We start from the raw sequence: 26623 nt of genomic DNA, 5'->3' as shown, positions 1-26623 counted from the left end.
TTTATAGATTTACTGAAATATTGTATGTATGTTCCCATCAATATTGTTGTTAATATAAAATGTCAACGCCAGAAAAAAACTAGTCTCGATTATTCGCCGAAACAGATTCTTTTAGGCGTAAAAGGCAAAATAGAGGCTGAAATTATATGATTGGATAGAACTAATCACATAATGCAAAACTACTTCTTGGAGCTCTTAGTTTAAATCTGTCACACCTAACTTGGTTGTAGAGGACTATGATTCAACGATTTCGTCAAAATATGACATCTCGTCCCATTGAGAAGCTACCACTACTCTGGACCAATACATTCAGCGCCATTACGTTGATTGCACTGCTTGCAAATATGTCTTATTCCTACAAATCCATATATTGTATGCGTCCGTGTTCGGGGTACGACCGGTTGATTACTTTGAACCATTACAAACAGACCAACTGGGCACAGGTGCAAATCTAGCCATCGACAGATTGGCTGTTGAAGAGTTGAAAGTAATTCTAACGCATTGCTTCTCTTTGTGAATGAATACGGTGTCAACTTCACCCTTGCTTTTGTACCTTTTACACCTGCTGTGTTGTTTCTGTAACAGTTTAACAACTTGGCAAAGATCAATTATTGCTCCCCTGATACGTTTCTTTTTTCTGACAGTGGCGTTGTTAGATCTACGTGTGACATTACTGTAAGGCGGCTTTGCTTGTCGTAAGAGGCGACTAACGGGATCGGGTGGTCAGACTCGCTGACTTGGTTGATGAATGTCATCGTATCCCAAACCCGTGGAACGATGATCATGATGTCAGTCAATGGATTGTTTGGTCTCGACACGATTATTTACAAACCGCAGTCATATAGTTGGAATATTACTAAGTGCGGCGTTAAACACCAAACAAACAAATCTTACTGTAGCATAACCAAAAGTGTTTCGTGTTATCCTATTGTCACCTAAACGTACATATGATTCATAACGCTCATGAAAATAGGTAGTACATATGTACTGATGTCTCATACTTTTGTATTTCAAGAACATCTCGCTCTCCATTTAATTTGCACATGTGAAAAACAGTTATTAAGATAATGATCACCAGGCGTATTTCTACTAAATCTGTTTTCGGAGAACTAGCACACTCCTATCAAATATGAATTATCGAATGTCTTTAAGAAACTCTGACAGAAATATTTGTGTCCCGCTAAGAACCATGGCTGATAAAAGAGTACCCACAGCCTAGCGAATTTCAAAGCTGCACGTGATCCTTAAAATTGACATCGCGGTATAGAGAACCCCCTCCCCTCTTTCATCAGTTTGGGAATTCATCTCAGTACTTTGTAAACATGTTTTAGCTGTTAAAAGACCCAAATGTACACATCACGATGTTAGCGGCATGTCACTGCAACATCTTGTCAGGTCCACAAATGCTTGCCACACGAAATGAAATAAATTTAATGGATCGACCCTACATGTTCGATCATGGTAACTTTGTTCTGCTATCAGTTCACTGCAAACTTAAGGTTTCTTTATGATTATAAAAGTTCAGTGACTTTCAGTATTAGAGTAGTCCTATCTTGAAGCAAACCATTTCCTCTTCGTACATGTTCCATTGTGTGAAAGGTTTTGCATCTTTGGTGATGTTATACACTTCGTCAATACACATTGATTTCAGTTTGTTCTTTCGGCAATCTCCCAAATTAACTCCTGCAGACGCTGTTTGACTTTGAGACAAGTTTGTAATCAATCAGGATGGGAAAAATAGGCTCCTTCTTACGCGAATATTTTCTTCAAAGGTTGGTTTTACGTGACTTACATGTATGGCGTTTTTCAAGATATTGGCGTGATTTGTCTGGCATATATAATGAGGTGATCATGTACAGCGAAATACGCATCAGTCGGAAAGCGCAGGTTAAATCTCCAAAGTAAGTAAGTAAGTAATTACAGCATTAGGTCCATTAGTTCCATTAGTGTACCATTGATAAATTAGATTATCTGCACAACAAAGTGAATTATTAGTTGAATAATTTGTTACATCATGTCAGTGATATCGCGTGATATTCCGCATCAAAATACATTTTATATCAATTGCAGCTGGCATTGAGAACAAATGGTGATATACTGCTAACGATTAGTCTCTAAAAATACATAATTTGTATAAGAACAAACAACTACTTTTGAGTGAGTGAGTGAGTGAGTGAGTATGGTTTTACGCCGCTCTTAGCAATATTCATGCAATATCACGGCGGGGGACACCAGAAATGGGCTTCTCACCAACTACTTTTGAATTGAAAAGGAGGCCCAGTGATTAGGACAATCAGAACCTGTGGAAAATGTAGACTTGCTCCTTTTGGGACTATATAACTACAGTAAGGGTCATGCGGAAAAGAAAATATTATGGTCGAGGGACTGTGAGACAGACTAGTGATTTACTTACGACATCCAGAACTTGCGTTAGCGTTATTCCAAGCTGAATTATGACTGGATGGGTAGCATCAAACACTGGTCGGACCGAAGAATCGTAGTTTTCACGTAATTTCTTCAACAGTCTCTGTTCGTCTGTAAGTCGGCCCCTTCCAGTTGTGGCCACTGTAACATATAATTGTCATAGAGTGTAATAGCACTGCTGGTATCGCGTGAAATAGTCGCATCAATGTACATGTAAATGTTTCATAAATAAAAGCGAAAAAGCAATAATTATTCCATTATCATAAGACATCTTTCCTGAAAGCAGAGACAATTGTACAATTCCGACAATATCATGAGCATGTGTGTATGAATCACTATCAAGTTGTGATGATAACAGGTGTTAGGGAAATGGTGAGCGTATCCTGCCCCACCAGTAACACGCGTCACAAACACATCCAAAGGCAAGTCAAGTGTTCACCTGAAAAACACGGTAACATATAACAGAAGTAAAAATAAGAAACTGCATCAGACATTATTTTTGTCACTGATCCGTCAAATTGGAAATGCCCTCCCTATAACTACCATGAAACGATTTGAAACCTTTACTGAGGCCTTGAATGTTGTAACAAACTTCGGAATCAACTCGTAACATGTATATGCGGATTATTTGACGGGCTGCCGTTCAACTATCTCTGGAAGCATTGTGTACTTTTACTCACTTGTAAATGTTTGTAAACAGATTTAACACATAGCGCTTTCTTTGCAGTATGTCTTAGCCATGAGAGGCTTCCGGCACACGTACTGTATGGTAAACACTTCAAGATAATGCACGAGACCGATATTTGCTTCAGAAACTAAGGTACGACATGAACAACATTTGCATACATACAGATGTATACAGCATATTTGTAATCACAATGTTACTGAAAAAGTTTTAGTATTTCGATGAATATTACATTTCAAAACATAAGATGTTGTCATCGCTTTACACACAATGTATCAACCATCCCCCTCTACGATACGCAATATATCAAATGAATACGTCCCATCATTGTCATCGTACCATATACATGTATATAAACTTATCGACTCATTTGCGTTAGTTTGGTTTGGTTTGTTTGTTGTTTAACGCCGCACTCAGCAATATTCCAGCTATATGGCGACAGTCTGTAAATAATCGAGTATGAACCAGACAATCCAGTGATTGATATCATGAGCATAGGTTGGTGAAAACCTATTCTATCCCGGATCTTCATGGATACCGTTAAAAACTTTGCTTTAAATGGGGTTGACTTATAAAATAAAATAATAATAAAATAATGAAACAGGAGTATGGGGAACAGTTTAAATGGCTCCATAACGCCTCTTTAATCGTCAACATCTATATTATATTGGAACATGAAACGTTTATACAACAGACACCGGCATACACCACACAGGCACATACTCCTTAAAATAACTGCCCGTTTATGAAATCTAACGTCCGTGTAAGTTCAATTTAAAGTTTGTTTATTTGTTGCTCTGCGCAATTAGGATACGCTAATATACATCATCCAAGTCAGCGAGCCAAATCACTCGATCCCGATAGCCGCGTCTTACGACAAGCTGAAGACCAATTCTAGCGCAGATCTTCATGGACCCTCATTCAAGAACAGACCTGTGAAGATCCGGGGTAGAAAAGGTCTTCAGCAACCCATGCCTGTCGTAAAAGGCGACCATGCTTGTTGTAAGAGGCGACTAACGGGATCGGGTGGTCAGAATCGCTGACTTAGTTGATGCATGTCATCGTATACCAAATGCGTAAATCGATGCTCATGGTGTCAATCACTGGGTTATCTGGTTCAGACTCGACTATTTACAGACCGCCGTCATATAGCTCGAATATTGCTGAATGCGGCGTTAAACAACAAACAAACAAACAAATCATTCAAAAACACACACTCACAACGGTGATTTATTCTCATTAATACACAACTATGCCATTGCTCTTTGCCCAATGAGATGCTGTGACACCATAATTAATATCAATATATTTGAAATGTAAAATCTCTAATATTTGATGGATCTGCAAGATGGAAAACCAATGTTCGTTTTACCGCACGAGCTGTTTTCAAGTCCAGGATAGAACGTGATCAATATTCGTGTTGAGATTGGTCCCCTTAATTTGACTAACGACATGGGCATGAGGTTATGTGTGTGTGTCAAATGAGGGGTGATAGTTGGTGGGCTTTCTGAATAGCAAATCATGTTTACGACCTTTGGGCTTCAGGATTACAGTCTGTTAACCGGCCTCAAAGTAGGTTGGAGTGATCACGTCACCGTCGTGAAATTATTCACACCATGTACTCAACAAAATTAACTCCTGCTGTCCATAGATGCCACATTGTATTTTATGATTGTCCTGTGGATGTTTCCCATCTTACAAATGAAGACTAATCTTTAAGACTGGCTGATTACGTTGTCTAAGCGAATCTCACGGAGTTTAGAACCCCAGTCATTTGGCTTCGTATTCACTGGCATACATCCTCCGGCAGAATTCCACAATGCATAAGACAACTGGTGCCAAAGGAAATCTTGCCATGAATGTCGATATATAAAGAATGGCCCTCGAAGCAAAGGAAACCATCGTCATAAATATTAAGAAAGAGGAGAGATGGATTTTGGAAGAAGCTAATAAAGTATACACCTACACGCAGGGGATATGTTTTTGTCATAATTGTTTCTAATGAAATCTGAAGACGTGTTTGTATATCCCATTGTTTATTTTGGCAAGGTGGCGTTTGGGACATTGAATGCAGGAATGTGTTCCTGGCACTTCTGGCTTTTGATCTTTACAAAAAGTCTTTAACTACACACGACGGAATGCTCTATTGACCACGTAAACATGACAGACGGGTATGGGGAGCGTGGGCCGTGTTAGAACTGTAGGACCCCGGCTGGGAGTTTGACTGATGTGCGTAGCGACTCTCGTGTAATCTCATAATAGAATTCATTGCTGGAGCACGTTTGCTGATTTGCGTACTTTCAGCTTCCCAAACTTTGATGATTCGTCTTTATCAAAAGACTGTGACGTAAAATGTCTAATGTAAACATGAACGACGTAAAAGTGATATTTGTTCAAAACAGCTATATTAAAAAAATGTTTTGCTGCGAAAAGAGGTTTTCAATTCTATCAAAAATATAAATCTATATAATATAAATCAATCATATATATTGCTGAAACAAAGAAACAACATAATTTCTTTACCTTTGAAGGTAGGTCATCTGGTTGTATTTTTAAAAAATTACTCTTGTCCAAGTTTGTTCACCAGATCAATCAGTCCTATGAACAATTCATGTCTCTTTGTCGTCATTATTTCAAACACCAAGACCAACGTCAAGTCGAACAGCGAAAATTAATTAACCGAAATTAATTAACCGCCTGTGGTTTCAAATTGGAAGTATAATAGACAAACCCACTTCATGGAGGGATTACAAGCAAAGCTAACAATTACGTAATAACACAACGGGGGAAAAGAGTGGGACATCTGTTTTGTTTATGGGTCTACAGGTCGATTCAAGAGGACAAGCCTAAACGTGTTGAGTGCGTGACACCTCAGGACTGGCTATATCGATGCAAGTGTTGTGAAGAGACGTAATGGTCTCTCGGTGTGAAGGTAAAGTGTCCTGGCCCACACCTGCTGTCATCTGTAGTGTACACTAGACAGTCGATTTCTGGCATAAATCCTCCGTGTGGTCATTAAGGAGACACAAGCGGCTATTAAACCTATCTTGGTAAATGTGAATCCAATGTCGGGATACCGGGCCGCTGAGAACATTGTCACAACTAATGAGCTACTTTTGGTTCATCTCGTGGTATGGACCATCTGCTTGAAGGCAATAGGTTTGGCGCGTTAATATTTGCGTGAGTAAGTTATGTGTGGTAAATAAAACTTCGTACAAAAAGAGATGCATTGCACGGTCCAGCAAATGTACCACCTAATTTCTGTCACAAAGATTAACCACAATTATTATTTCAATTGGGGAAGGATTTTTTTTACATTCACAAAATGTATTTGAGACATGTGGAATTAATACTCTGTGGTTTCTCAAACCTTTGCTTGCCTTTTAGCCATCTCAGAAACGTTCACCAAGTTCCATTCTGTCAAAACATTTGATTTCAACTTTGTACACCACAGTGACTATCCCACGTGACAATCATAAGGAAGAACGTCACTCCTTGATCAATGGGGCTTTTGTTTCAAAACCCATTACCACAGATACAGTTAGCAGGTTGGGGACAATTTTTCAAAGGTGAAAGCAAATTGCCGTACTATCTAACACCTGAAGACATGTCCATTTCTCTTGTGTACCTCTTCCAAAGCTCCATAATAAATCCGTACAAATTCGCATTATATGATGTGTCACAAAAACCAAGTTCTTTGATCAAACAATCATGTAGTGATGCTTACAAATAATGGTAATGTTATTTGATGCCGTGTTTGGATGGCAGCTGGATGGGACAGAATGGGTTTATGCCAATTCTGTTTCCTCTTTTTCAGATTGTGAATTCTTCCAATGACAACATCACGCACTGACTTAACACACTCTGAAAGCCATTCAACATGTTCCACTTTTCTTTTGGCCCATTTGGGGGAACATATGCTTCCGCAGCATCTATAATGATATTAAAAAGTTGTGATCCCAATTGGTAGTAGACCGCTCACGATATTTTGGTCAATATTTGAAAAACTGATGACGGTTGTTATATTGAACACTAGAGAAGTCACCGTTGATTGTATGACCAACTGGAAACAGGATGGTGAGTCTTGGCAGCCACGAGAAGTGGAATTTACGTCATGAGCTGCTACGTGCACGTTCTGCAACACTTAATTGAGGTGAGGTGAGGTGAAATGGGGTTTAACGTCGCGTCCAAGATTATTGCACTTATATAGCGACATGCATGTACGTGTGTGTGTTTGTGTGGCTGCTTGTACTAGTCCGGACTGATGCCGATTTATAGTGCTAGCTCACTGAGATGCCATGCCGCAGTTTAACATGAATACCCCACTCAGACACAGTATACTGACTCCGAGCCGACCAGTCCTTGTTTTACCCCCTTAAACCCGAGCGCCAGACAGGGTAACAACAAGTACCATATTTTAAAGTCTTTTGCTATGACGCGGCTGATGATCGAACCCCGGACCTTCCGCTCTCCGGGCGGACGCTCTACCACTAGACCACGGAGGCGGTTCCCATAATTGAACAACCAGTATGAAATGGTGTTCGTATAGAAAACTGAAATTGTAGGTTCCCGAAATATGAAATAATGTGGCACATTTTTGTATGAAAAGGCTACTGAAATTTAAGGCATCAGTCCACTTGTTGTCAAATTTCAAATTCAAGAACATGCGGTCTTCGTCTGATTTAGAGGAATCTGTTTTTGGTTTGGCCAAACGTTTCAACGCAATATCAAGAACTCTACTCTATAGTCTATACTGTACCCATCAACAACAGTTGCTGAAGTTGTTAAATTTCTTTCAATGGCACCTAGTATACATAGTCTTGTTCCTACTTCTTTATGATCCAGTTGACATCGTTAACGGACTCTGCTACATCATTTATCTGATTCACCCGTGAAGATCCGGGGTAGAATAGGTCTTCAGCAACCCATGCTTGCCATAAAAAGCGACAAAACTTGTCGTAAGAGTAACTAATGGGTTCGGATGGTCAGGCACGCTGACTTGGTTGATGCATGTCATCGTATCCCAATTGCCTGGATCGATGCTCATGATGTCAGACACTGGATTGTCTGGTCCAGACTCGATTATTTGCAGACCGCCGTCAAATAGATGGAATATTGCTGAGTGCGGCAAAACAAAACAAACTTTTTTCTAATCATTCTGTGACAAATCACGCTTACATAGCAAGCTGAAGAAATCGGGAATATTTATTTAACCCTTTGTGTCATCTGTTGCACATTTGTCCTGTATAGAGTAATAAAGCTCCCTGTGAACAGAAATGCGTCTTCTTGCCAAACACCAATCCGCTTTCTGACGAACAATGTTATGTTGGCCATACGAAACATTACACGTTTCATCAGTGCTCAACAAAGACCATGAAACAATACGCTTCTTTTCTTCATCATTACAAGCATTTATTATTGGCCAAAGTGTACCGTAAGGAATATTTAAGTAGGATCTTAACTAAAAGCCACATTCTAGGGACGGATCCGTTCTCAGATGACCTTCCTATCTGACTTCTTGTAAAATTGATTTTTTTGAAATTTTTGTGCTACTTAATAGCCCACACGAAGAACATCTCAGACATCAAAGACTAGTTCGGAGTAGCGGAACAGATGGTCTTCTAGTGCTTTTCTGGTACTTTTTAGCTTCTGTTCCACACACGGAATTTAAAGCGACAATGAGAAACAACAGATGACGGATCGTTCAGAGGAACACACTTTCATATGTACGAAGGTTAAGAAATGTCAGAAACTTCATCTTTCCAATTCCATATTACCAAAACGTTTTTCGACGATCCTGAAGTAAAATCAGTAAGGAGAGGAACCTAAAGGCAGTCCAAAACGTATACTTTATACACTTGTACTTAGGATTTAAGCAGCTCTCACACTTTGCCGAGGTGGTTGCCGAGCTCCCCCGAGCCTAACTCGGTTAGGTGAGGTGAAATGGGGTTTAACGTCGCGTCCAAGATTATTGCACTTATATAGCGACGTGCATGTACGTTTGTGTGGCTGCCTGTTCTAGTCCGGACTGATGCCGATTTAAAGTGCTAGCTCATTGAGATACCATGCCGCAGTGTAACAGACAGGGTAACAACAAGTATTATCTTTTAACGTCTTTTGGTATGACGGCGGGGATCGAACCCCGGACCTTCCGCTCTCCGGGCGGACGCTCTACCACTAGACCACGGAGGCGGTCAACTAGATTAGGACTCGGGAAGAGACAACATATATACGAGTATCATACGAGTACGCTACGAGTGTGTTATGACTTGCATAGGCGTCCAATTGGAGTCTAATAGGAGTCTATTAAGAGTTTCCTACAAGCACAACGATCTCGATACGAGTTTGGTACGGGTTTAGCACGACTTTGGTACGAGGTGGCTACGAGCTGCTTAGTACTTCGGCGGGAATTACACTCGTACAGTATGAGAACCGGTCAACTCGGCAATAAATTTTGTAGACGATCCTCATACGAGTTCTGTACGAGCACCACGAGGTCGCCACGAGGGTACTACGAGTAGGACGAGTGTCTTACGAGTTTGTTACGAGTTTGCTAGGAGTTGGCTGGCGGTCCGACTGGTTTGAGCAGTTCCAAAACTCTCGTAGATCAGTACGAGGTATCCCGAGTTACCCCGAGTTTAGTACGACCTCGCAACGAGCTTCATACGAGTACCCTCGAGTCAGCTCGGGTCCATACTCGGGACGCAACTCGGCAAAGTGTGAGAGCTGCTTTAATTTACGGTTATAGCTGAATACGGAAAATATTTTGATGCATACAGAAACGTTATGATGAATAAACATGACAGATTGTTGTATAAGTGGAGATCAACCCTGATTTATTCACAGAATATCCAAATTGTGGCATTCTAATTGAATTCTCATTGACACGGACATCAACGTAGTGACTGCATTTACCAAGAGAGCAGAGATCCATCGCCACTATAATTCACAGTAGACAAAGGTAATCATTCAACATTAGTCAAATCTTATGCGTTCCAAATCTATCATCGTCTAGATAGTGTGCATATCTTAAATTATAATACCATTTCTCTTCCTGATTAAAGCAAAAGCTCACATAGGTCTGCATATAAATGTAGACACGGGTTAATGTTGAGCCCCATTTTGTGATCTAACGCATACGATGCAATTTGTGTTCATTTTTTCAATATGATTTCATTTTCCTGCTTTTCACATCATATTATTTCTCTTTTTTCCCTTCCACATTTTATATGTCGAAATCCATTTCGTAGAACATCGAATGGTGTGAAAGCACAACCCGTAACCATGAGCGAGTGAGTTTGGTATTAACAGCACTTTGAAAATTGTTTTTAACGGAGTGTTAGCTTCATAGAGGTAAGTCTACAATGATTATAGACGTTTACGATATTAGGAAACTCATGTACTCATGTGAACGCTCGGTTCTGACGAACTGATGACATTGCCCATACAATGGATATGTTGTCTTTGATAGGCGTATAGAAGTTCGACGTTTCAGAGCTACCTCCTGCCCCTTCATCAGGTGGATACAGAGTTAGTTGATATTCATGGCAGACCTGTTGTGCCAGGTGCCAGGTGTGTGATAACATCTTTTATTATTGGGGTTCGATATATTTCAAAACTATTGAACATTGCCAGTTTACAATGTATCATACTGAGTATGTTTGGATCAGTCTATACCGGGCTTGATTTCCATTTAATAATGTAATAATGAAAAGTGTGTAGAAAACGATTATACCCCTTTCACGTCGTAACACAAATAATTGATCAACATAGGGACATAAGGATGTAATACCTTAGACCTGAATCTTTATGTTTGAAGTGTACACAATGCCACAAAAATACACGTACATGTTCAACAACCACGTGTTATCATGACGAGCAAAATAAACTCTACCAAAAGCAAAGTTATTACGAATTGGATTTGTACCCAAATCATGCGAAAACAATCGTAGAAATTCAACAGACAAAGATGCAAGTTCAAATCTTGCTTTAGTTCGCTGAATTCCTAGTAAAATTACTTTATTCACAAACTTAGAAATCAACGTGAAGCATGAGCATGGAATGCATGTGAAAATAACACTATTCGTCAGTGCATATGGCGTCCAGAAATGAACAGTAACGTGCCACATTTATAGACAGAACAGAGAGAAAGGACCATTGATATGCCTCTTTTGGGAATCATCCATAGCACCGTCTCTGGATACTTTGGTTGTCCTCGTTAAACAATCACAGAGTTGGGGTTGCTGTCAGGATATCGCCTGATATGGCAGACAGTGGGCGGACCAGGTGTCACCACAACCAAAGAAGATCAGTATTTGTGTAATTGAGGTTCCGCTACTTGACTGTGACGAAACAAGCATCATGTGCCCTTGGACAATTTGTCAGCCGCTTCACTGAATCCAGACGACTGCGTAATCATGTTATGTGGGCCGATAGACCTTCCCGGGGGATCACGTTGACACGTCAACACCTACGTGAAATACTTAGGTAGGCACACTCTGAACGATTGCAGAAGAGACGATTTCTGGGGAGAGCAGGTTCCAGTTGTTCAGAGCAGAATTACGTTGGGAAGAACACGTTTGGTTGTGTCAGGGCAACTGTACCATCTGGAGGTGGCAGAGTAATGATTTGGGTCGGAGCTGGTGGTCGTTAGAAGACGACACTTGCCGTGATGAAAGCTAATCTCACAACACAACGTTACATCGACGGTACTTACCATCCTGCAACAGAACACACAGTATACAGTACGTCTCGTCCGTCATCTTCTGCAGGTCAATAACGTCATCGTTTTCCTTGCCCATCTCGCTGTTCTGACATGTCGCCAAGCAGGAGGTCTTTGACCACACTTATCGTCGGGTCACAACACGCAACAGATGTGACTCAGGAACGAATGGCGCCGAATATCGAATGACGTAATCGGTGTCAAGCGACGTCTCCAATACGTCGTGTGTTGGTGTCTCGAAGACAAGGACGACACACGCGATATTAGCTGTGTTTATTCCAATTCCATTCATAATTACAGTAACTGCAAACTGCGGGTTCTGTGTTTTGCTACCAGTGCAGTACAACTCTCTATCATTGTTGTCTGTTTATTCCATGATTACAAATGCTTCATTTGGGAAATCTTCTTGTCTCCTTTGTCAATCCTGGTGTATAGTTGGTGTATATAATATGTTCTGCTTGTCAGTATATAATCATTGCCCCTTTTCTCAGTTGATTTCTTCGACGCGAATAGTTGCAAGATTGACGATGTGAGTTAAGCAATAACCACTCACTATCTCACGCACTTCACTCGTTTCTGTTCCAGTCGAAATAAATCATGGATGTATTATACCCTTCCACGTCGTAAACTTTTCCCCGGCCGTTTGACTGCTTAGTCACTATGATAACACCTATCCTCCGCGGCCTCGTTCCACAAGATCGAACTCCCATACTTTAACCTATAGCATTACGATCATCTTAGCGATAAGATTACTTTGTGAAACGGGCTACGAAAAAAAGCGTTCAGTGTTCCTGTGTTTTCAGCGCACAGGTCACATCGCAGTCGAAGTGAAGCAACGTTGGTTTGAAGAGATGGATGGTTGACAACGTTCGGCAGCTTGATTCCTGAGAGTTTATAGGACGGACTCTCTCAACACTGAAACACATGCCGGTGTCTCCTTGACTTTGTTCGAAATGCCTCTGCTCACCCAGCAGTGCTTGCCTCGGATGAAAAGCCTCACAGGCATATTCCCCAGGGAGCTGATAATGAAAATCGAGTTCACACTGAACCACTGACGAGGGTGATAATGGTTTAGCGCAATGAGAATTGATCTGGGTCAATGCAACCTGGTCCATTATAAATGAAGGGTTTGGGTGATCCTGGCTGGTCAGACTGGTTAGGCACATCATCAGGTCCGGGCTTTTGCCACCTCTACACCCAGAGAGCGAATGGGATTTCTCCCAGGAAACGCTGCCTTGTCGAACTTTTCGGCGAATGTGAAGACAGTGTAGCCTTCTGCATTGCCAAGATTGTCAGAAGGGATGTATTCCTGGCAGCAAACCCGGGTACCCTCCCAATGTCAGTCAACAGATTTGGGAGGTACCAAACCTAAGGCACCGAGTACAACGGAGAGTCGGACAACTTGGTACTTAGGATGCAAGCTTGACATTTCGAAAATGAGTTCCACATGTTTGCCATGCCTTTTTCTGAAACTTGTAAATCAAATAAGTGTCAAAAGGGAAAGAAAATTCGATGATATAAATGATTTCATTGGGTTTATCACAAAGGACAAGATCAGGTTTATTGGCCTGGACAGGTCTGAGGCTGTGTACGGGCCTGTTCCAAAGTCGTCTGTATTTATCATTTTCCCATGACTCCATCTACTTGCGTGTATTCTTGATCGTTCCATGGATGGACCTGTGTCAAAACCACAAGCATGACGAAGACGGTAATAAAAGTATCGAGCCACTCCATCATGTCGCTTAAGATACTGTGTTTGTTCCAAAGCTTCGCATCCACCGACAATGTGTTGGACAGTCTCATTAAAGTCATTGCAAAATCTACATTTCATATTTACATATTGATGCAAAATCACACATTGCCGGTAACGAATGGGAAGCTTTCTGTTTCACTTTTCAGGCCAGCAGACTTCATCAAAGCGAAGGCTTCTGCAGGGTTATTGCTCATCTCAACACACTGCAGATAAGTCTTCCCTTGAAAACCCGAGTCTGTGCCGATTTGATCCGCCACAAATGAGACCCATCGTGAGTATCGTCCCCACATACATATCAATCAAATAAAGCATGTAGTAGTGGCTTTCAATGAACAACTTTATAAGAAAGTTATAAAACTAGCTCAACGTACATCTGACCTTTTTAGACCTGATGGGTTAGTTCAATATAAAGTGCAATTTGTTTCAGAGTACATCATTGAAAAAGCAAATTATTCAAAACTATGCGCAAATTCGAGAGCACGTTCAAAGCGTAAGTATGAAATAACGAGCGAAATTCAAAGTGCAGCCAGACATATAAATAAAAGTAACATTTCCATAACCATAAAAAATCTGTATCCATTGTATGACTCCGACTATGTCGTAAGCATTTGAGTTCATAAATCACTATCAAAGAGTGGCATCAGTCACTAACACGTGCAAAGGCAAGCCAATTGTTCAACTTCAAAATATGTTACCTCAACGCCAGGAAATATTTAGTCTCGACTATCTGCAGAAACTGATTACATTGGGGGCAAAATCAGTTTTTGTTTGTTTGTTTGTTGTTTAACGCCGCACTCAGCAACATTCCAGCAACATGACGGCGGTCTGAATATAATCGAGTCTAGACTAGACAATCCAGTGATTGACATCATGAGCATCGATCCACGCAATTGGGATCAATGACATGCATAAACCAAGTCACCGAGCCTGGCCATTCGATCCCGTTTGTCGCTTCTCACGACAAGCATAGCCGCTTTTCACTGCAAGCATACACAAATCAGTGATAACCCTTGGTGATGACACATATGGTACAAATCAAAAAGGAAATAATTTCCAATCATTTAAGTCACTGATGCGTTCACATGTCTGCCATAACACATTTTGAAAGCTAGTAACACATGTGTGATGTACATATATATCTTTTATGATGAATTGAACTACTGTACGCATTTGCACCGAGAATTTACTTTCTTCATAAAGACATTTTTTTGTTTGCAACAACAGTTAAAACAAATGCTCATCTTGAATCCAAGGTCTTATTTGATTTTACACTATGTCATTCACACAAAACAGATACATAACAAGATTTAATTGAAATGTATGCATGGCTTGTTTCAGCCTTAGTGCCTTGATGCAAGGAAGACTACAATTCCGTGAAGATCCGCGAAGAATAGCTCTTCAGCAACCCATGCTTGCAATAAAAGGCGACTATGCTTGTCGTAAGAGGCGACTAACGGGATCGGGTGGTCAGACTCGCTGAAACGGTTGATGCATGTCATCGATCCCAATTGCATGGATCGATGCTCATAAAATTAATCTCGCGATTGTCTGGTCAACACTCCATTATTTACAGACCGCCATCATATAGCTGGAATATTGCTGAGTGCAGTGTTAAACAACAAACCAACCAACATTTACAAACGACAAGTTTGTGTTGGCCTGGAAAACAAGGCAATCTCAGATTGAGTGTTCAAATTAAACAATCACCAAGGGATGAACAAAATCAAATTTCTTGTATATCGAACATTGTTGAGACAATGAATTCCGTCTCTGAGAAGGAGTCCCTACATGACCAATCTGGAGAGTTATATAAACACACAAAAAGCAACATACTTGGAATAAGTCTTGTCACGCAATGTGGATACCTCATGCAGGGGACACAATCAGACTGTCAATAATTCGTGAAGCAGTCTGGTTCAGCAACTCAAAGATAACAATGTAATATGGGCAATATGTCTCATCAAGCCTCCCACTCCCAGAACATTGGTCACTCTGGCGGAATATCAAACCTGTCCCTTGATTTGTGTTGCGAAAGTCATCATTATGTATTCATCATCATATTCCTGTCGCAGGTGATGACAGTTTTATTCTATGTCCCGAGAGATGTACTTGTTGTGAAGAAAACTATTGGCACTTAAATCAGGATGAATCAGATGAATACACTACCACTCCTCTAATACGTCCTCATGGTAACATCTTATATATTACGTGCGTGTATGTCACACTGACCCCAATCGTCTAATAATTGTATGTGGGAGAACATACACCAAGATTAGTCGGTCCCACAGCAAATGAAATCAGGAACAAATTCAATAAAAGAAGTTACAGGATAATTATCGCCTCGATTATGGCATGTTTTTCTCCTAAACCAACTTTGGTATGACATTTTAAAAGAATTTATTGAGGTTTTTTTAATCAAAGATGGACGCGGGAGGTTATCTGCGCTGTATATGTATGGAATGTATGAAGACATTCAATTATTTACGCCTCATCATTTGTTATTTATTGATGCAATGTGTTGTTGATGGTGAAAGGGATATTGCTTCATACTGAACTATCCACATGTAATGCATACATTTGTCAGGATAAAGTGTCCAGTCGGATATATGAATTTATGAATTGTAAGGCAGTGAAAAACACGACTGTCTGTTGTTTTCATAAGGTGTGACTTATTCATCGTCTTTGACATTGAGTCGAGTGAATGTTGCATGATATTTCAATTTGACAGAAATTGCTTTTAGAAGAAAAGGCTTGTCGACTTTAAATCATGATTTTCTATCGTAATTTTCTATTGTCACACCGTACGTGTACTGATGACATTCAGTTAGACAGAGTGTTCGTTGCTTAACAGGACAGTAAGACTATCAAGAGTGACAGTCCAATAAACAGCCAGTCAAGCCACAATTGTTCAAAGCCTCATGGGGCACCAGTGGTGTTGATGATGTCTACAAACTAGACAACCTAACTGATCATGAACAAAACATGTAAAACATGACGTGGCATGTATGATTATAAGGCGGTTATACTTAATACATGAAATAGCTATGTTTCTCTATGCCTGTATATGGTTTGACCAAAACTTACTGTGAATGAGAGTATTGTAAATAATAGATTTAGTCATTGACATAGAGATAAATTTGGCCCAAAACACTGCTTACCTAAAGCTACAAAACAGTAATCTGTTCAATATTTTGTCAGAACAGCTCTTTTCCTAATACATACTTCAATGCGAAAGTTAGAAAATTAATTTACTCATATTGTCCCAATATCTCACCACTTCTGCTTTCATATCCTATAATCACAACAATCGCTGAGATTACTTTGATTAATATTGACATGTATGATGCCCCAAATATTTTCAAATGGGTTCAGGTCTGGACCATTTCAGGAGTGTTACATTTTGCTCCTTAAATCATTCCTGTGAATGCTTCGCTCAAGGTTGTGGATCATTGTCTTGCTCAAATACCTATCATCACCATACAAAATTTGTGCTGTTGGAAGGGAGTCCCTGTAGAATATCAGTGTACACTGCACTGGTCATGTTACCTTCAAATACACGTAATGGTGTGGTACCTGACGCAGACGTCCCATCCGACATATGAAATTTAGGACTATAGTTTGGATGCTTGAACATTTTCTTCTGTGCCCTTGATCCTCATTTTTATGCAGTTTGGATATAGCCACACAGAACTTACTTTGATCTGAGGACATAACATTGTCCCAAATGAAATTATGCTCGTAACACCAGTTCAAACGTCGTTCATGCTGTTCAAGGCTTTAGGAGTAGTGATCGAATTCCTCGTTATTTTTAACAATCCATTACATGCAAATACATTCTTATTGTCTCCTAAGAAACATGAACAGTTCCTCTATTCATCATTTCATTCATAATATCTTCTCTGATCATGCGTCTCCGTTTAGATGCCAATGCACCAAGTCAGGGCTTCTGTCACCAATTGTCTCCTATCTGATCCCTTTTTGTGCTCAATTCCATCCCCATTCCCATTATTTCAAAACATGATACACAGTTGATAGTGCAATGTCTGTTCACTCTGTAATGATCTGATTCCTTGATTGTATAAGACAGAAATAATCTTTCTTTTTTCCAAACCTGCCATTTCCTCAGCGGTCTTAGCTCTGCTAATTTATAAATGATGTCATCCATGCTTAACTTACACGGAGAAAGTGGCATGTACCTTCCCAGATACCTCTTTCCTAACTAAGAATCATGTTTTTCACATGTAAATAGATAGAGGGTGACTATGCAAGTTGTTGTATTAAATAGAAAACAGCTGAAAAAAGGAAAGGGAATATGTGATGCAATCTGATTCTTTGCGAACATTGTGAAAAAGACCGAAACTTTGGAAATCATGTGGACATATTTTGAATACTCATGCATATTATTCCCACATGTGTGTGTATACTTATTAGAGCAACTTCATAATGATTACTCTCTGCACTCTGCTAGCCATGTTGGTTGAGTCAGACGTCATTCATTGTAATACTATCAATGACCTCATATATCCACAGAGAGAACGTAAGTGTTCACGTTAAAAGAGTGTGCTACGGAAACTGACAATTTACACATTCTCGTTTTGTACTTACAACAACATCAAATTTGTACGCAAGGTTCACATGTGTCAAAACGATTGTAGAGATTTTCGGTAAGCATTATTTTAAAGATATCAGTCCGTAACCGAAGACTAGAGGATTTTTTTTACGAGATGTTGGAACTGTCTTTATCTACATTTCATAAGAAGTTGTTTGTCGTACTCAGCAATACTCCAGCTATATGACGGCGATCTGTAAACAATCGAGTCTGGACCAGACAATCCAGTGACTGGCATCATTAGCATTGATCTACGCTGTTGGGATAGGATGACATGCATCAACCAAGTCAGCGAGCCTGACCACCCGATCCCGTTAGTCGCCTTTTACGGCAAGCATGGGTTGCTGAAGATTTATTTTACCCTGTCATTATTTAAGAAAATCAGCGGTCTTGCTCATAGCTAAATTGTCTCCTGAAGTTGTAGAGTGCATTTGTTCTCGCTAACTTCTGATGGCAGAGTTGCAAAGAGGCTTCTTATGAACTATTTGCACTGGAAATGTTTGGAACAATTGTGAGTGGTGACCTTCACATAATCAGTTTCATCTATGAATCTATCATCCTACATGTATGAATACAAGGTAACTGATGAAGTGGGCGTCATCCTACATGTATGAATACATGGTAACTGATGAAGTGGGCGTCATCCTACATGTATGAATACATGGTAACTGATGAAGTGGGCGTCATCCTACATGTATGAATACATGGTAACTGATGCAGTGGGCGTCATCCAGTGAGACACTTGGTCCTATTTCCTTCTATGCAACACATATGATCACATAGAAGGAATTGCTTCATTGTGAAATTTTGTTCTTAAATTTACACGATGCTGTAGAAGGTATATCCACAAAAACTTGAGTCAGTTGAGAAAACGAACAGTGATCAAGTACTTGCTGAAATTTGGCTTCACTGTTATGCAATTCATTTTATGTGAAGCCCAGAACTTATCAATCAACTCTCGTTGGTTGGTTGGTTGGTTTGTTGTTTAACGCCGCACTCAGCAATATTCCAGGTATATGACGGCGGTCTGTAAATAATCGAGTCTGGACCAGACAATCCGGTGATTAATATCATGAGCATCGATCCATGCAATTGGGATCGATGACATGTATCAACCAAGTCAGCGAGCCTGACCACCTGATCCCGTTAGTCGCCTTTTACGACAAGCATAGTCACCTTTTACGGCAAGCATGGGTTGCTGAAGACCCATTCTACCCCGGAATCTTCACGGGTCCGACTCTCGTAGCTAGCACATTTGAATGTCGACCTGTGCATGTAACGCAGAATCTTCTATAAGCAGAATCAGCTCAGCAATATTTGGTAATTTTTCATTCAATAACCACGTTAGGCCCTTCCAGGAACATATGATCGCCGGCTTGAGTCGCAAATTCGCTCAGGTTATAATCATTGCTTTGTCAGCACCATACCCGTGTTCGAGGGTTTCATAAAAGTGCGAAATGTTCGGCGTTATGATCAACTCACTTCGTAACTCATACAATAACACCTTTAATATAGCATTAAGATTATACCTAAACATGTAGATCATATACTCTGTATACCTTCGAAAATGCTTTCGAAAATGCGTAATGAGCCATAGTTGAGTTTTAAGTGTCCGACCTTTGAGGGTTTCAACACAAAGTGGTGGTACATACCATGAGTTTAATAGTCCTGCAGCTCCAGCCCTTGGTGTCTACATTTCAAAACGTCTGAGGTATACTCGGGCATGTTCTTTCTACTAAGGTTTCAAAGAGCGTCCTACAACTCTTGCTGTTGTAACTCAGACGTTTGACAGGGTTACAACATTTAAGGCTTCAGTAAAGCTTTCACAAAGTTTTGTGGTAGACATCTGGAGGACATTTCCAAATTTGACAAATCAGTGACAAATATGATGTCCGATGGAGTTCCCTATTTTGCGTTGTACCATATGTTCCTGTGTTTATAGGTGAACAATTGACTTGCCTTTGCTTGTGTTCGTAACGGGTGCCACCGGTCGGGACGGATACGCTCAGCTTTTCACACCTGGTATCATCATTCTTTTATAGTGATTAACAAACTCATCCTCATGATATAGTCAGATTCGTACAATCGATGGCAGATATTTCGTATAGAAAGACTTTTGTTGCTTTTATTCAACTTTGATACTTTTCTGAAACGAAATATAACAGTATTTATCCCTAGATATTTTCTTTTTCCAAGCTCTAGCGATTGAACGTTGTCCTTACATAACAGCTGTCGCAGGCAGAGATATCCTCGCACTGTACTTGGGTTACCTTGGGCAAGGGCCATCACCTCCTGTGAATCTATCTTGGAGGAACTGAGTGCATGGCAAAGATGACCTGGTGTCATCGGGTACACTAGACACTTCTTGATTAACTGGTCGCCCTGAAACGCTGGCACCAGTCCGTAACCTTATAGTCTACATTCAAAGCCTCTGTCATTTGATTCCATTATGACAATGGGGAAAACAATCGGTACAGTCGTATATGCATGTTGATCTACTCTTTGTGTTTTAAAAAAAAAGTTGCATTGAAACAGACATCGACTTCACGAGCCAGGAAAAGACTATCATGGTCTAAATTATCCGTAACATGTCTAGAAAGTTTCCGTCGTTCCTTTAATTTTGAATAATAAAATCCTTTTCTATCCTTCCCAAAATTTGTTTGATTTTTCAGAAAGGACTTCTCTGTTTAGTAACATGGCGGATGTAGATATCGAAAGATCACAATTTGAACACATCTTGCTCATTATTCTGTTTCCATACAGTGGCTTCGCTTCCTCTCCTGTGCATAAACATGGTGGTTACTTAACTGCATACAAATTTACAATCTAACAAAATCCATGAATACCTCTAGTTTATCACTTTTGTTGTATCGATTCTTTAGCAACGACGTTAAACCGACGTAAAACTGCCTCATAGCGGTTTTTTTTTCAAACTTCATCCATCATTATCACAATGGGTTTATTTCAAACGATATATGCATCGATCTAGCCACATGGCATGGATGGTGTGAGCAGCCATGAATACAGATGAACAGGGTCTATATTATTAGCATATGTAGGACTATAATACCATCAATCTTATACCCATCGACCGTTAGATGTACACTGTATGCAGATGGGAAGGGAAATCCACAAGGCAAGCTGTGTTATCGACATGTATGTATGTATGTTTATACATTGAGAATTAGATGTGTTTGCACAGCTAGGATTTTCAGATATCACAAACGTTTCTGAGATTGGACAGAGTAAAGTACCACTATATCCAATATGCGGTACAAGCGACACTTATCACAATCAAAAGGAACAGCTGCACTTGTTCTTTCCAAAACGATTTTGAAAGGTGGCAAAAGTTGGTTTTCATAAATTTTAATTTGAAATTTTCAAAACATATATGTATGAAAATATGTGCACACTAATATTTTGAAATATGATCGTACGCATGTATCTCGTTATATAGTACGCATAATTTTTAAATGTCTACTGGACCTGAGGTAGACTACCTCTTACTAAAAGTATAAAACAAACCCTGAGAATCTTGTCATCCTAAATTGCTAAAAAAGCACCGAGAACTAAGCAGACCTTACCCCTGCGTTTCAAAGGCTGGTGACGTGTTTCCTGTTAATGTACCCCTCAATCCCTGTCTCAAAGATTAACCATAATCCTTAACACATTCAGTGTAAGACTTGCTTTACATTCACAGAAAGTACATGTATTTGAGGCTAGTGAGAGTAACACCTTGTGGACTCGCAGACCGTCAAAGGATTTGCTCGAATGTTTCAATCTCAGAAAGGGACCAAGTTCATTTATGTCAAAACACTCAATCTTTCAAGTTTGTACACAACTATCCCACACAAGCTTAAGGACAACCTTCATTCCTGGGTCCATGGAACATTTGCTTTAAATGTGGTATATGTATGAATATCTAAGATGTTTCATGACAATTTCTCAGAAATTGAAACTAGTATGTTCTGAAGCTTACTGAGAAAACAATATGTTAAATGCTGGACTCCCTCATTTATAACATCCAGGTGAACTTTGGGGCAAGACGTTTCGGCAAAGAGGAGTAGGCATTCTAATATGCACGACATGTACTCCACTGTTTGCTCATGTGTTACATTAAGAACATAAATCGACAAAATAACAAGGAAATTTGACCAAGCTGCAAAAGCTTTAAAAGGTTTTATGGTGGAGGACATTTACAAATATGAGGCACCAGTTACACACATGATGTGCGATGCATTTCCCTCTTTTCTCTTGTACCATATGACATGTCTTCGTGTTTCATTTTCAGATGAACAAATGACATTGATACCTTTGTATATATGTTGTTACGGTTGCCACCGGTTGGGCAGAATACGCTCACCTCGCAAACACATGGTATCATCGCTTTGTGATAGTGATTTATATGTTTGTTTCTTGTTTTTTTAACGGCGCACTCATTCGAATATTCCAGCTATATGACGGCGGTCTGTAAATAATCGAGTCTTGACCAGACAATCCGGTGATTAATATCATGAGCATCGATCCACCCAATTGGGATACGATGACATTCAATGTGCAAGCGTGTGATATAGTCGGAATCGAGACATATTTGATATTGTACAGACAATTATGCAAAGAACTCTTGAATTGAATGAATAAATAATCATTTGTCACCAGGGATGAATCTGAATGCACCTATTTGCCAACAGAAAACCCCTTGTATTGACTATACGTCTGAAGTAATCACATGCTTTTAAGACTTTCGCCTATAGTGCAATGTGTCCTCCACTGAGACTCATTGCCTGAAATAGTTTCTAACATGCATTTAAATGGCAATCAATAGTGGTCAATAATGTTCATTTTTGGTTGAGTGGTGAACGTTGAAAATACCTAGTGTTAGTTCGTATGGAATTTAATGTCGAGTAGTAAAGCTTTTGATGTTTACGGGCTCGCTGCATCAAATACCGCATCAAAGTAGCAGGCTTCCTTGTGGCAGGACATGCCATAGGGGTGATTACTGATCAAAAGACGAACAAACTGCTGCATTTTTAAACATGGATTTTACCACCCTGCCATAACCAATTATTTTAAATTCATTTTAACGCTTGCTCTGCACTTCATCACAGAATTTATCAAAAGCCCTACAGAGTAATTTAGTTATAAAAAATAGGACCATTGCAAAGGCATTAGAGATCCAATAGTTGCGTTGTAGACAACTAGTTCAAACAACAGACGATGCAAGATCGTGTTGTGTGAATGGAACCTTGACTTTAGAAGCTGTTTTTTATTTACCTTTCTTACGAATCCACGATGCCTGAGGTGTGTGTTTGTGTGTGTGTGTGTGTGTGTGTGTGTGCGTGTGTGTGTGTGTGTGTGTGTGTGTGTTTGTGCGAGTGGTTAAGTGAGTGACTGTTTTTTAAACCAAACATCAGTCTCGAATTCATTCATGTATATGATCATAAAGGTAGCAGTGAAGTGATGTCTACAGTTATGTGATCGTTTAAGATGTTCGTTTGAAAGAGAAGGTAGTTTGCCTGCTATACACCCGCTATATGATGGCGGACTTTAAATGATGGACTCTGGACAAGGCAAACCAGTGACGTCAAAACGAACGATTACACGCAATCAGCCAATTCATTCTGACAGCCCCATGTCCATTTGAGTTTATTCTTACGACAAACATTATGTACAGGGATCAATTTAAACCTGGATTCTCCACAGGGTTGGGGCTGGTAACGGCACATCCTACAGTGATTACAGCCATGTTATCGTACAGAACATGGATCGCTTGTTTGTAAGTTAATCATCATTAATATTCCACCCCCCACCGCGTCATACAAAAAGACGTTATAATAAAGTACTTGTTGTTACCCAGCCTGGCGCTCGCCATCAGTATGTATAATGAAATGCAGTGTGTCTGCGTGGTGTTACCACAGTAAACTGCGGCACGGTATCCCAGTGGGCTGTCACTTTAAAACCTCAAAGGTTTCTTCTGAGTTTTCATTCCATCCTACAAGTGTACATGTAGCGGTATGGATCAGATCCATAGAAACGTTTGCAGAAAGGCAAACTGTGAGTGGGTTCCGCTGACCAAACATTTGCACTGAGAAATTCCGCTTTGTCAAATAATTTATTAAAGTCAATAATTCGAGATCTTCTTTCACACAATCTTTAAAATGACATTTTCTTCACCTTAATGATTTTAACCAAACCCCTGTACAATTTTCAAACAATAATAAGGATTTTAAACAGTTTTTGTTTGTAATTTGGCTATTTTCCTAGATCGAAACAAGACCTATTTGTATCTCATGCGTTCATAAAATTACTTGATTTATCCATGCAGTCTTGAATTTACACAGTCCGGATTTTCGAAACAGCTTTAAATAATTCAAATCAATTGAATATGCGGTACGAGCAATACAGCTGGAATAGAAAATAATTTCCCGCTGTCGAAAAGCTGCTTAAGTTTCCTCAGAAATTCGGTCTGCCAGCGATACTTTATGTGTCATTCCCAGCAATGTCCTCGCAATGTGCTCGCAGAGAACCATTAATCAATACTATACGAAAATCATCATTACAGTTATAAGGTAACATGTTACGCCATACGGTTCAGTGGTGGTTATATAGTTGTCAGGTTAAGTAAATATAGCGCACCTCGGAAACTGTAGCTTATTTTATGCCACGTTGAACTAGTTTTGTCTTAATTATAAAAAACCGTCGGTATTACAAGACATCGATCCAGTTCTCCAGAAATAAGACCTGTGAATACCACTTCCACCCTTGGAACGATGAATCGGTTAAATGAACAAACGTTTTAACTGGTGTGTCCACATATTAGCAGTGTGAAGAGAAGGCCGAACAATTGTCCAAAGACGTGATCAATTTAGTTGGGATCCTTGTATAGATCCAGCATTGATCATCGCGATCCTAAGCAACCCTCTGCTTTCATAGATTACTGTTAAACACACGAACGTGCCAACCGTCCGGTAGACAGGAATATTGTCCACACAAGGGAGACGGAAGGGTCATCGGCGTCACGGGGACGTTAGACATCTTGTCCTACTATGTCCTAGGATTAGGACAGGCGTCCATCTTCTGTGGTTGTACACGTTCAAACTACGTTGCTTCCTATGTACACCATATGAGTGCGTGCTACGTGAGGAATGTCCTCGTATGTGTGTCAGGCGCTGGTACTTAATACCTCCGGACATTATCCATGGGAGGTTTATTAGATTATTATATAAGGATGAGTTTCTTTAAGCTTTATATAAATCATATTTCATTTAGGTACGTCTGTATGCACATGGGGGCGGTCGGGTAGCCTAGTGGTTAAAGCGTTCGCTCGTCACGCCGAAGACCCGGGTTCGATTCCCGACATGTGTACAATGTTTGAAGCCAATTTCTGGTGTCCCCAGCCGTGATATTGCTGGAATATTGCTAAAAGTGGCGTAAAACCAAACTCACTTACTCACTCACTGTATGCACATGTACATCTATATAGATTTCGGACACTCTGTCAGTTTAGTGTACATAGTGACACCAGTCTGTATTATTTAACTATCATATAATATCATGTATGCAGACATTTTATCATTACGTTCATCAACAAGAGCATCAACAGAATATATAAAGAACATTTCTAGACCAATATATAATACTAAATTAACTAGGAAGTAACTAGTTCACAGATGAGCGTTAACCATACAGAATATACATTTTGATAAAAGCAGCAAAAATAATATCTATAACCATACGACTTCTTTGTGTTTAACGTCACACTCAGCAGTATTCCAGCTATATGACGGCGGTCTGGACTAGACAATCCAGTGATTGCTATCATAAGCATCAATCCACGCAATTGGGATACGATGACATGCATCAACCACATTAGTGAACATGACCACCCGATCCCGTTAATCGCCACTTACCATACGAAATCCCTGCTAAATACGCAGTCCAATGTGCAATATCGACAATATCATAAGCATTGTGTTTTTGACTCCTTTTTCAAATAGTGAAAGAGATGAGATGTTTTCACTGGTCCCCTTCATTTCTTGTTCAGGTTAGTAAATCAGTGGAAGGGACTTGGCTATTTGATGAAACACTTGATGATCATGAATAAATTCCTATTATGTAAGATAAGTAGTTTGATCAACATTTTATGGGCCTGGCTCCCAGCAACATGATAATTTGCCTTAACAACGGATACACTTAATCTTTGTCGCCTTCAAGAGTAGGCTTAACGACCAGTATGATAACCATGCGTGACTGACGCGATAAAAGCTCACCACCACTCATCTAAATGTAATGACTAGCTTTACAATGCTGCTTGCAAACACACTTTTCAGTGGAATGTATTTTTAAAGACAATTACGCACCCTAGTTTCCTTTTCGCCACAATGTCTAAGAGCATGTAACAGATAACATGAAGCACATATGCCTTCTGCA

At 39.9% G+C, this 26623-nt stretch overlaps 1 protein-coding gene across 1 annotated transcript in view; it reads right to left on the bottom strand.

Annotated features, from left to right (window-relative positions):
- The window catches only part of LOC139468215 (neuronal acetylcholine receptor subunit alpha-10-like), a 43011-nt gene that overhangs the window by 9602 nt on the left and 6786 nt on the right, over positions 1 to 26623 (bottom strand). The window contains exon 2 of the mRNA XM_071250039.1: positions 2414 to 2565. Coding sequence (XP_071106140.1) covers positions 2414 to 2565 — 152 coding nt within the window. The remainder of the gene's footprint in view (positions 1 to 2413; positions 2566 to 26623) is intronic.

Source organism: Haliotis cracherodii, unplaced genomic scaffold, assembly GCF_022045235.1.
Source record: "Haliotis cracherodii isolate W230 unplaced genomic scaffold, xgHalCrac1.p SCAF_1, whole genome shotgun sequence".
In the NCBI taxonomy this organism is placed as follows: Eukaryota; Metazoa; Mollusca; class Gastropoda; order Lepetellida; family Haliotidae; genus Haliotis; species Haliotis cracherodii.
Note: the sequence above shows the minus strand (reverse complement) of the source record. Positions and strands in the feature narration are given on the sequence as shown.